The sequence below is a fragment of the Cuculus canorus genome, chromosome 2 (genome assembly GCF_017976375.1).
Source record: "Cuculus canorus isolate bCucCan1 chromosome 2, bCucCan1.pri, whole genome shotgun sequence".
NCBI lineage: Eukaryota > Metazoa > Chordata > Aves > Cuculiformes > Cuculidae > Cuculus > Cuculus canorus.
The window spans coordinates 93,137,134-93,150,172 of NC_071402.1; the positions used below are offsets into that span (position 1 = coordinate 93,137,134).

General features: G+C 41.5%; 1 protein-coding gene across 6 annotated transcripts in view; it reads left to right on the forward strand.

Annotated features, from left to right (window-relative positions):
- Positions 1-13,039, forward strand: part of HIVEP1 (HIVEP zinc finger 1) — a 118,506-nt gene that overhangs the window by 32,066 nt on the left and 73,401 nt on the right. The window contains exon 1 of one of the 6 annotated variants that reach the window (XM_054058180.1): positions 11,528-11,865. The exons of the other annotated variants lie outside the window; for them this stretch is intronic. Within the exon in view, the coding sequence (XP_053914155.1) occupies positions 11,826-11,865 (40 nt within the window). The 5' untranslated portion in view covers positions 11,528-11,825. Of the gene's footprint in view, positions 1-11,527; positions 11,866-13,039 lie in introns of those variants that run through there. 6 annotated transcript variants of the gene reach the window in all.

Sequence of the window (13,039 nt, forward strand, 5' to 3'; positions counted from 1 at the left end):
TATATACACACATATAGAATCTTTCCATCAAACAAGGTCCAGTATTGCAACAATCCCGATGCACCTGCATGGCCCAACGAAAGGAAATAAATTTTTCAGTTCAGGCACTTTCAGTCCTGGCTGTACAACAAAAAAAGTGAGGTTCTGCTCAGGGTTCTGATAAATTGTTTGTCAGAAGCTGCTGTAGTTAAACTCAACAGTTGCTTTGCATGAGCTATGACTCCAAAACAAGTTGCTGAAACTTAGTTATGCATGTGCTGTGGACATGGCTTTGCTAAGGAAAGGGAATGTTAGTAATGTAATTGCTGATTTGTTCTGCTCTGCCTGAATTTTCTCAGGGAGCTTTGGTTCTTAAAACACTGTCACTTTCTGTGTTGCTGGTAAAAGCAAAAGCTAAAGGAACATGTATATGCAGTGGCCAAGATCTTCACCAGCACGGCAGTGTTGTTAATTTTCACAAGAAAATCTAGGAACAGTTTTAATGGGATCACTGATATCTCCCTGGCTTGGAGAACCTGCTTCAGCCCTGGACTCCTTGCAAGCCATGCGATGGAAGTCAGGAGAAGTGTGTCGGGGGCTCCGGCCTTAGGGTCACAATGGTTCATACATAATGGTCAGCATACACCAGGCAGGCTGCAGGCATCCAGATCACATCAGAATCTCTCCAACCCCAACAGCAGTTGCTCAATCTTTAGTCAGTCCTTCAGGCTTTCTTCTTTTTTTCTATCCTCTGTGTGTGAAATGTTTATTTAGTCAACCTTGATACCAGAAAAAAACTTGATCTTGCTCTTGATGTTTCATGTACTGTTATGGCTGATGAATCAAGGAAGGTTGGATGCCTTTGCTTTTAAATGTTTCAAGAAGGAAGGTACCAGTAGTGTCCCCATTTTACAGGAGCTTAATGTGCTCGTCCCACTGCTTTTCTTCCACTGCCTTCCACTCTGTGGTGTGGTATAGAAAAAATAGGAGAGGCAGTGGAGAAGAATAGCTAGTGGAGAACAGAAAAGACTGGAAAGAGAGGAGAAGAAGAAAGGAGAAAAGGACAGATAAAAAAAAAAATAATCCCACAAACAACACACCTGGGAAACTTAAAATAAAGTTGTGTGAGGACAAGGGAAAAAAATCGCTTCGTTCGATTGAACCCGAACTTGTAGTTGTAGCTAAATCACAGTGAATTGGGAGATACAACTCCTTTGTTTGGACAGCTGATGGGTCATTGCTTATGATCAGCCGAGGGAGATCCCTACTTTTTGAGGGATGGTATAAATAAGTAAAATATTTTTTACCCCAAGCTGCTAGTAATATGTAGACAAAATACACATAAGAGAGCGAAGAACTGTGTATTTTATTTAGAAGCAGGGTACAGGGAATCTGATGGCCACAAATAATATCATCATCTGCTGGTACAGTATACAGGAGTCAAAGTTAGTGGATGTTCCAGCAGATTTTTGTCCTTTCCTATTTATAGACCTCTCAGCATCTAACAGCAAACCACTACTTTTATTTTCTCTGTAGCCGATTGCATGGACTTTGGGTTTTTATGTGCAGTTCAGGTGACTTGCATTACTCCACATGGCTACGTCATGATTTATTGTTCTGCCTTAGACTTGCTGTTGAGGGTCAGATTGCATCTGACCTTTGTCCTGGATTACTGGGGACAGCACAGGTAAAGCTTCGCTTCACTTCTTTTTGTATTTAAAAAGAAGGGACTGCTCCTCTCATAGGCCTCAATGGGCACTTGGTGCTGGGAAAAGGGCAAGGTGTTTTGCCAGCATGCAGAGTCTCATGGCTGAACTGGGTTCCCAAGAAATGATCTAAACCACTTACCCTGAAACAGCATTGGCAAAGTCTCAGTAATTTCTGACAGCAGCTAGCATCTTCATATATAGATACATATTTTTATCCTACTAAAAAGATACAATGTATATCATATGTATATCGAGATGATGTATGTATATATCATATACATTCTATTCAAGTGCTTTTCTTTCTGACAAGTAGCTTTTCTCACCATCTTGGTAAAGTCTTTCTCCTTGTAATATGAACATAACTTCCTTTCCTCTTTGCATCATCCTTCTGAACAGCTGGAGACTGTTCCCCTGCCTCCCTTCAGTTTCCTTTTGTTTAGATTAGATAATCCATACTTTTTCTACTCTTCTCTGAATATCTTCTGACTTGTCCACATGTTTCATGGAGTGCAGCAGTGAAAAACCCAAAATGCTCCTAAGATCCAGGTAGTGGTGGGTACAGGAGAAGGCTTTCATTACAGACCTCCATTGCTGTCTGCCTGTTCCAGCACAATGTTTTGGGTTTTTTTTCAAGTGTGTGTTATTGTTGATACACATCTGGCTTATTGTATGCTGTAACCTCTAGCTGTCTTTCACAGAACTCCTGCTTAGCTGGGAGAGTGCAAGTTGGGTGGTCAGTGTAAGATGGAAATCTGGTTGTGAGGGTAGCATGGGATGGATAATGAAACAGGAGAAAGGATAACAATTGCTTAGAGGAAAATGACTAGATAAAAGAAACTATAAAAATATTTCACTAGGGAAAAAAACCCAAAGCTTGGAATATTTTTTCTAGTTACTATATCTGATACCAAAAGGATTTTGGCAATAGATGTGCTGAAGTTTAGTTTAGGTGCAAGGTTGTACCTAAACTGAGAGTAGGAGATAGTCAAAGGAATCTGGTTTTGTTGTGTATACAAGACAGTATGAGTAGCAGTATCATCATTGATGCGAGCATTTGTTTGCTTGCATTGGTGCCTGCCTTAATAGTGTCACTTTGCAGCTCATGCTGCTTTTCTGTGTGACCTCTTTGTGTAAAACAAATCAGTTCAAGTGATTTTTGTATAAAGCACTAGAGAAATTCAATTGAGTTTATTTTCTCATAACAACAGTAATTTTGTAAGTTTCAAGAAATGGTACCTTATACTTCTCAGTAGTCTTTTTATCCCACACTTGGAATGGAAGGATTACTTGTGCAGTATCCAGCATGGGTACCTACACAGAACAAGTCCTGTGATACTTTTGGTTGCTTAGGGTGTGCCATACATGCACAGCAAGATTGTCCTTTCTGCAAAGAGAGGAAATCCTCACTTATTCAAACAATTTGTCTTCCAGATTTGAGAAAAAACTGTGGGTCTTTGTAGCGGGCTAAAATCCTGCAAAATTTCACCACTGTATTTTTTCCAGTAATCCCAAGATTGATTATTCAGCTGCTTTTATTCAGTGTAGCACTTAATGTGAGTATTTGGAAAAGGGAAAAAAAAAAAGAAAGGCGGTTAAAGCATGGAACTTATTGTTTTTTTAGTTCTTTGAGGTACACTTCTGCATTCAAACTCCTTTCTGTGTTCACCTTGTTGATTTTGTGTGCCTGTAAAGGAGTCTGCTGTATGCGTGAGCACTCCCGGGAGGGATGTCAGCAATTTGTGCTCCTGAGTCAGCAGAAGTTGCTGGAAAAAGGACAGAAGTGTAGTAACTACTGCAGCGAATGCCATGGTTTGCGTTGTGCTGTCTGATCCTGATTATGGACCTTAAGCCCCTACTGACAGCCGCAATCCCCTTGTTTATGGATCTGTTCCTAAATGCTTTTGGAGAGTTACACAGCTATGACTGCACCCTGGTTGGTTTCAACATTTCCTTGTTAGTCTCAAGGGAACTCAAAACCGGCTACCCTACGCCGCTTCCATCATCAGCGGGAAAGGGGACAGTTTAACAGCGCTGTGCAAGGACTCCGGGGCTGGAATGGATTCGGGAGCAGGAGGAAAGGGTGCTCCACATTGGCAGGAAAGACCTGTTATCAAATATCAGCTGCATCAGTTTATCATTTCTGAACCAACTATTACTGAATTGGCCAAGGAGTGGGTTGAAATTGCACAGCAATCTGGGAGCTTTATTTCTGCTTTGGTCTTTCAGATTGGGTTATTTCAACCCAAAACTTCAAAAGCTGAAGACTAGATCTTTGAAGGGTAGACTTAAATTAGATATTAGGAAGAAATTTTTTATTGTGAGAGTGGTGAGGTACTGGCACAGGTTGCCCAGAGAAGTCATAGGTGCCTCATCCCTGGAGGTGTTCAAGGCCAGGTTGGGTGGAGCCTTGAGCAACCTGATCTAGTGGGAGGTGTCCCCCTGCCCATGGCAGGGAGTTTGGAAATGGATGATCTTTAATGCCCCTTCCAGCCCAAACCATTCTAATATGTTTCTATGAATAGAAACATTTTATGTCATTTAACATTTTTTTTTACTCATGCTATATCCTGGGTTATGGGATTTGGGTTGAGTGTTTTTGTTTTAAGAAACTAACCAACTGAATCCACAAAGTAATACAGTTAGTAACCCTACAGTGCTTCTACCCTTGAGCAAGTGTACCGCTAGGAAAGGATAGTCAGCTGTAGAATTGACCTGTGGTTTGTTTCTCAAGACCTGCACTTGGGTGACTACGTTATTTGTTGTTTAGTGTGTTCTGTGATCGGTGCTAAAACTTGAGTTGCACAGTTTGCAGATATGCTCAGTAACTGCTGTTTCTCTTTTATTTTGTTTTAAATAATTCAAAATGATGCTTATGCAAAGCTGTGGGTGCCCTGCTGCATAATTAATAGTACAACAAAACCACAGCAGCAATAAAATAATTAGTCAAAAAGGAGCTCTGCCTGTCTGCTACCAACAGGGAAAATTCTGTCCTACCTTTTTATTGCTCTGGAAATGTAGATCCAGGTCTCTGCACAAGCAGTGTAAAATAGATAGCTTTTGCTCAGGTCCATCTGTTGAAATTTAAAAGGGAGTAAAAAGAGCAGGAGCAAAGAGTTAACATGTTTCTGGAAAGCTGAAAGGAGGCCACTCCAAAAGGACCAGTGGATGTGAAGGGAAATAGAGTCTTTGCTTTTAGGAAGATGGCATCTGTGTCCTTTTGTTTTAATGAAGATACAAAAGGATTTAAGCTGTGGGTGGAGCAGAGTGCAGTAAGGCAGGTGTTGGAGTCACCCCAGTGAGTTGTACAGCCACCATGTTTTCCTGAACTGTTTGCACAAGAACCTGGTGTGAATTCCCAGTTGTAGCTGTTGTGAACTTTTTTGGAATCATACACTGAACACTTTTGATACAGAAGTTGGAAGTAACAGCGATCCCTTTGTGTGGCAGTCCCTTTTGAAGTGAAGACCCCTGTATCTGTAAGAAAACCTTATGCAGACTGATAAATTATGCTTTCAAGTCTATATTTTATATATAAATGTCTTATGAATCTTTTTAGCACAATATATGTTAACATGGATATTTACATATGAAATGGAAATAGGATTTTAAACTATTTAGTTGATTATGTAAGTATCCCTGTCCTTGTATGATTTTTATTTTCCCCCCTCCAAGTAATCAACAGAGAACTTCAAGGTTGAGGCATTTCATTCCCTTCTCACAGTAATTTCAGTCCTTGAGTGCTGATACTTAGCTAATTTGATACTGAAGCTTCTCAAAAAGCTTTTATATCCATATCCACTAGTCCTCATCTGTAGCGGGCAGCTCCATGGTGGTGTGACCTGGTGAGAAGCCCTTCCCTGAGCTGGTCCTAGAACATCAGTTATGGCAATGGTCACCTCTCCTGAACCCAGTTTAGCACCGCATATAGGTGAACCACCCAAACCATGCAACTGCAGCCACCACCGGCCCTTCACTGGCTGCATTATCTCATGTCATGCAATATTGTTGTTGGTTATGAAAGACATCATCTCATGTTGGCAGCCTACTGGCCTATCTTCTTCCAGCTGAGGCCTCAAAGGCTTATTCTACCAGTGCTCAAGAGATGTGCCTGCCTTAGCCGTGAGCTGATGCTGTCGGACAGGGCTGATGCAGCAGGCCACTACTGATCACATATTATGTGCCTGACTTATAAGCCCCATCAGTCCTAGTTCAGGAGAGCAATGTGTGTGGCTGTCACTGGACGATGCATTTGAAACCGTACCCTGGTGACAGTGAGAAGATATATTGTTTGTTGGTTGCCCACAGTTGAACCCATGACAGTGATACAGCAAGAACTTGTAATGAATCCTATGAGTCATGCCATTACTTTTTTGAATATCTATTTCCTTTAACTTTGTGCTCAGAGGGAGCCCAAATATAGCTGCGGGGACTTCTTCCTTCTTCACCTGCACATGGAAGACACCTCTGTGTGGTCTGGGCAGACAGAATACTTGTAGGAAAGAACCTTGATTTTGACCACCTAAGGAGCAAGCATCATAGAAACCCATCCTGGAGAACCAGCATTAGCATGGGGTGAGCAGCTGTTCTGTTGTCATTTTCCATAAAGTAACTGAAAAGTTGTGTCAGAGATACTTGTGGCTCTGATCATCTCTGCAGAATACACTGTGTGACAGACAGCCTTGCTCAGGGGTCTGTGTCTTAGGGATTGTGTTGAGTCATACAGTTGATTATTGAAATGTAAATAATAATTGACACATGTTAGAATTTGAATTTCATTAGGTGGAAGTTTTTAGACTTAGGCAAGTGGAAATTTTTTATATAACACTGCAACATGCCTACTAGCTTTGACAAAGAGGTTTTTTCCTCCTAATACAGCAACAGTAGAGAATAATAAGCAAGCAGGCAAGGTTATGCAACAGGGGGATATTGTAATCATCTTTGTTTTGGAGAAGACAGGCCAGTGTGAGGTACCTTTGAGAAACAATCGACTGATACCTTGCTTCAACAGATTGACATCACCTTGGAAAAGAAAATAAATGTTTGCTATTCCTGTCATAGACTTTCAATCACTACGACAGATGTTTCAAGCATGTTCTTCCTCTGTTAAGTTTCTTTATTAGTAAAAGTACTGCGGCCTAAATATAGTTTTAATTTGTTGAGATACCTTATTTGAATATGATTCAAAATTGAATTATACCTTGTGTAAAACAAAACCATTGGAAAGAATATTTAGGATTTCTTCAAATCCAGATAAGGATTTTTATTCAATCATATTTAAAGCGGTGCCAAAGAAATGGTATCTATTCCTAACATATAATTGCAATCTGCCTTAGGATGAACACTAGACAGTGTAGTGAACTCTTGTCCCCCCATTCATTATTTGGAATTACCTTAGATAAAACCAGAATAAATACTTTGCTAAATAGTTCTGTTTTCCTGTATCTGCAGTGTTGTTTCTTGTGACAACTGTGTATTACACATCAGAGGTACACAGATTTTGTTTTTCTTGATTTTTCAATTGAAACAGAGTTTAGCATTCAGCAACAGTTGAAGTGGCTGAGATTAGAGAGAAACAACACGCATATGTAATGTACCCATTTTTCCTTTGAGGAATTTGGAGGTGAAAAGACTATCACATTTATGACTCCCCTTCCCTCTGCCATTGGGTTCCAATTCAGAGCTCTCTGTCATTTCTCTCCTGCTCCGCTCACTCCTGGAGACCATTGGGAGAGCTAACATGATGATGCAGGCTGAGTTGTACTGAACCTTGATGGTAGATTGTTCCTCCTTTCAAAAACCCTTCCCTCCCTTCCCCCCTTTCCTATCTAGATGACTGCTTGCAGTTCATGAGACCCACTTTTGGAGAACACTAGGTTGGCAGCACAGCTGCCTGCCTGGAGTCAGGTCACGGTGGTATGACAGTAACTGCACTGGTGTCCCTTACGATTACAAGTGTGATTCTGAACAGTGACATTGATCGGGGAGCACTCTTGTTTGCGTACTGGCTGGCTGAAGGCTTTCAACTCCCTCTTTTTGACATCTGGCATCAGGACACGTATAGAGATGAAGTTGATAAATTGCAGTGACTGCAACGAGGTGCTCTTTGTTTCCAAAAATGATGAGTAGAGCAGTGCTAGGACACAGTTCAAGGTTTATTTCATCACTTGGACTTCGGCTCCAGTGGAAAAGATTGGAATTTCAACTTCAGAAAATGGAGATTGTCACTTTGTAATCTATTAGTTCATTTTTTAATAGTCTGTTAAAATACTCCCAAGAAGGAGGTAGGCAAATACGGGTGCTGTGATGTCCAGTCACTAGTGACTGAAAATAGTTAACATCCTTCATTTTGTGCCCTTTTTGGGGGAGGAAGGAGAAGTTCACGCAGCAATCGTATACCGCCAGGTCCCTGCTGTGAATCAAGTGGCAGTAGAAACAGTCTCTTGAAGGTCTCGCTTCTGCAGTAAAACTCCTTGGTAGTTGACTTGAGCATCCAATTTTGAGACTTCACAGGAGAGAGTAGTTCACATATGCTTTGTCTTGAAGCCATTTGGGTTCTGCTGTGGTCTCATAAGGAGAGATCACACATCTTCTACGTTTGTTTTACAAATTTAGAGTTAAGATCATTTGTACTATCTTTCTTTTTGTTTGTTTTCAAACTTCACAGTAGTGATGATTGTATTTAGCTACTTATTCCTTTCTTCATGCTACTTATGTTGATTTAGTGCCTTTAGGTATTTAAGCTGTGAGAACGGTGGGACAGACTGGACATCTAATTTCTCGTCTTTTGCAGCATTGTTCTTGTGATTAAACATAAGTCTTGTGGCATTCACTCCAGGAGGTGCTTTACGAAGTTCATGGATAATTTTACTATCCATGCACTTGTATTTTTTTTTTGCAGCATGATTGTAGCCTTCTCTCAATTGTTTTTATGAAATAAAAATATTTTAATAATGAAAGAAGTTAATTAGCTTACTTCTTGGGGTTTCTTTTCTGTTTAAAGAGCTGAGTGGAGCACATCAGGACACTTGTGGCATTGAGGTTTCAAGCTTCATCTCTTTTGTTCAACTTCCATGCCAAGCTATAGGAGCATGGTGAGACCTTTTATTTCCATGATAAAAGATGATGGTGCCTTTATCTCAAGATTTAGCAGGGCAAATTACTGTGAGTGAGGAGAAGAGGTAGTTTCTTGGAGTAAACAGTAAAGATGTTCCTGCCTGCCTTTGGATATGGCTTATAAGAATGGGAAGCACCTTGACCTTAACATAACCTTCTGGCAGAGTGCTTTGCCATCTGTCTTAAGACCTGCAATAGGAGATTTGACTGCCTCTTATAAGCTCTCCTACCAACATTGTCTCCCAAAAGGAAACAGAAGAGTTATGTTAAAATTATTTTCTTCAGAACTAGATGTTACAGAATTCAAACAAGAACCTGATTTTAGCACCTGTAGAAGTCTAAAACTAGCACAAACAGTTTTCCAAGGTTCATTTTTCTGTTTATATAAAGCAAGTAAATGAACCAATAGTTTAGTATGTGAGGCAAAATATTCTTAAATGACTGCAAGGAGAAAGGACTTTGGAAAGAGCCACAACGATGGATTCACTAGTTAGCGAGATTTCTTTCTCCAACGGGGGATACAGATTCTTTCTAGAAGATACCAGGGGAGGTGGTGTGCTGTGAAAGAGAAACTGAAGCAGTTGCAGGCATGATACCTCCCAGTTGGACATTAATGAACTATAACATTTATATGTAAGATTTGTAGCTTGATATGTATGCTTAGCTTGTCATATGTTTCTCGGGGCAGGGCAGGCAGTGTCATTTGTGCAATAGGCAAAGCCCTCTGCCTGTGGGTGCAACAGTGACCTTACATGAACTGATAAATAGCTGTCTTATCCACGACCTTTAATAGCTGGAATATGTTCACAATCTACAAGCATTTTAAGGCTTGCTTCAAGAGATCAGTGGATAAAGTGTATGTATGTATGCAGTACTCTGTGCGATCCTTTCCAGCTTATAGCAGCACATCAAGGGAATTCCAGAGTTCTAGGAGTAGTGTAGCAATCATTTTTCCATATGCTCACTTTTTTTCTCATGAAAGGTGCTCATTCATCGGGATGCATAGTGTTGTGCAGCCTGTTGATCTTAAAGGACAAAAACCACAGCAGAATGTAAAGTTGGATTTTATCCTCTTCGTGTAAAATAAGGCTTATTTTCTGTTTGCATTCTCTGGTTTAATTTGAAAGAAGAGAGAGGCGATATTAAAATATAATGAGGGCAGTTCATTTTGTTGGTTCACACGCTCGGATTGAGAAGGAAAAAAAACCCTATAATCAGCATAGTATTTAAGGGCTTCCGTGTAAGAACATTGTGCTTAACCTTCAGCAAATGCTTATGGGCTGCCCTGAATAGTAATGGGTTTAAGCACATGCTTAAGTGTTTTCCTGAAGGAAGACCCAGGTATCTTGGCGAGTGTTATATTACGGCTTCATTTACCTTTACCATAAATCCCAGCACCAGAGGCAAACTCTCCTTTCATCTCTTGGCAACTTTCCTTTCATATCTGGCTGTATAGACTTTTCCACCTCTGTTTGGCTCACGTTCTACAGCTCTTGCTGCAATCTGAGCAGCCTGGGCTGACCTTCAGTGCCGCTCCACAGGGGCTGGGGGGCCCTGCCTGAATGGATCCGATTGCACGATCAAAGTCCACACCTTCCCTTTCATCTCCCTAGTTTTGCTGTGGGTGAAGAAGTCACATGTGCAACAGGTTTTTTTTTCGGATTCACCCCCTTAACGGGAAGTAGGAATGGGAATTCCATGGCTTTGCTGGAAACGCTTTTCCATGGTGCGAAGATGGGGCTGGAGTACAGGTTAAATCTGCACCAGCCGTCTGTGGGAAATACAAAGAAAATAGACCTGTGAGTCCAGAGGAGGCCACAAAGATGATCAGAAGGCTGGAACACCTCTGCTGTAAGGACAGGCTGAGAGAGTTGGGGTTGTTCAGCCTGGAGAAGAGAAGGATCCAGGGGGCCCTTATAGCGATCCTTCCAGTACTTGAAGGGGATACAGGAAAAATGGGAAGGTGATGCTTTTTTACTGTGAAGGTGGTGAGGCATAGGTTGCCCAGAGAAGCCGTGGATGCCCCATCCATGAAGGTGTTCATGGCCAGTTGGATGAGGCTTTGAGCAACCTGGTCTAGTGGATTTTGTCCTTGCCCATCGCAGGAGGGTTGGAACTGGATGATCTTTAAGGTCGCGTTCAACCCAAACCATTCTATGATTCTACGGAAATTAAAAAAAAAAAAAGGGGAAAAAATCGGGGGGGGGGTGAAAGAAGAAAAAGGAGGGGGGGAATGGGAGAGGCAGGGGGAGAAGGTGGGAGGAAAATAAAAGAGAAGGAAACATCACTGAGCTAACAAAAAGCCAACCCCATCCCGCAGCCGCCGCTCCGGGGTGCGCGGGGGCCGGCGCCCCGTTCGGCATCGCCGGGCGCGCTCCTCTTGCGTAAGAGCCGGGCTGCCCTCCTCCCCGTGGCTGCCGTTGCCATGGCGAGATAGCGGGGGAGGATTCCTGGGATCTGTAAGTCAGGAAGAGAGAGAGAGAGATTACGTCTGAAAACCCGGCGCTCCGCTGCGCCCATAACGGGATGCGGCGGGGTCCCCCAGGGAAGGGATGACCCGGCGGGAGGCAGCAGTATCCCCCATCCCTTCTCCCTGCATCCCAACTGTTGTAGGGGTCGTTCTCAATAAAATAAAGCTGTGCAGGGAGGGGTGGCTCGCAGGGTAAGAGGATCAGGTGCGTCTGCACGGGAGCTTGAGGAAAATATGGCAAGGCTTGAGGTCGGTTTGAGGTTTCGGGCTGGTTTATGAATGTTCCTGGCGCCTGCCAAGAACTGGCTGTCGTGTGCGAGAAGGCAACTCTTGTAATTTTCACCTGCATATTCTATAATCGTGGTTAGTTGTTACTGTTCTAATCGCAAGCCATGCATATAAAGACATCATAGAATAGTTTGGGTTGGAAGGGACCTTAAAGATCGTACATCTTGAAAATCTACGAGCAGTATAAGCAAGCAGCGAGTTTAAATATTAGACCTGTGTTGTGATCTAGCCTAGATCAAGTCATTGATAGATATTCTTTAATATGAATGGAAGGAATGATGGAAGAAGACCCCAGAGTCTGCTTTGGTAAGTTTTCTTTCCATTATCTTTAATTATTAGTGTCTTACTTCATCTCTTCCTTAGTGTCAGAACAGGAGCGGTTGCCACAGATGGGGTCTGTGCTTTTGAGTGTTTTGCTACGCTTTGCCTTCTTGAATTCCTAGAAGCAGGTGATAATTTATTGAGTCCTGTCACTGCAGTCTCATCTCTTGTCACTGCAAGGATGTGCAGGTGAAAACTTTTATAAACTCTGATGTTTGGTTTTAACTTTGGAAAAGATGATGTATCGTCTAGAAGAAAGTATGAAAAACACCATGGTTCAAAATATGGTATTATAAACATGTTTCTTAAGAGAATAAACCCTACCTGGCTTAATAATAATATTCACTGGCAAAAAACCAAATGTGTGTGGGGAAAAAAATCGAAGTAAATTTAACATTCTTAAACTGTTTTACAGCAGTGGGGTGAGAAGTGTGTTAGGATGTAAGAGAGTACACTACTGGGAAATGAGCTTGCATTTACACCCACAGAGCGTTTACTGTACATTAGTTATAACCCTGTTGTTTTTGTTGTCTGCAATTAATTGAGTAATTTCTTCCATGACTGAAACTGCAGGTTAAGCATGTTTGCCTTGAAAGACAGTCTGCTGAATTGAGACGGCTTTTGCACTTACCATATTAACAAGCCTCTCGCAAAGCATATTTTGTGCACTATGGTTATGAATTCCTGAAAGGTATCAGTGGGGGTTAATTCACTGTTACATAAACAGTCAATAACAGCATTTCATTGTACTGCAGTTGCTCTAAAATAGTTATTAGATTCCAGGCTATTACCATGGAAAAAGGCTCTGTTTCGTATATGTGAACAAAGGCATTTTGCTTTTGAAAATACTATTTGTATGAAAAGGACAGAAACAGACTACAACAACTTTACAAGCTTTCAAGTAAGGACACTATTCCATAAATAGGCAAAGCCTAATCTTGGGCTATGGTATAGCTTTAGCATTGTGTTTTACAGCTGTGAAAAGATCCCTAACGCCAAGTTGCACTAGGAAGAGGGGAACCAAACAAAATCACAACCAAACCAGTTTTCTAGAACCCAATTATTTATTGTATGAAGACATTTCAAAAAAGTGTCATTGCTTTAATTAGCGAAGTGTAACTGTTATCTGTGTGTGTGTGCACAAATATTCTAAAAATGC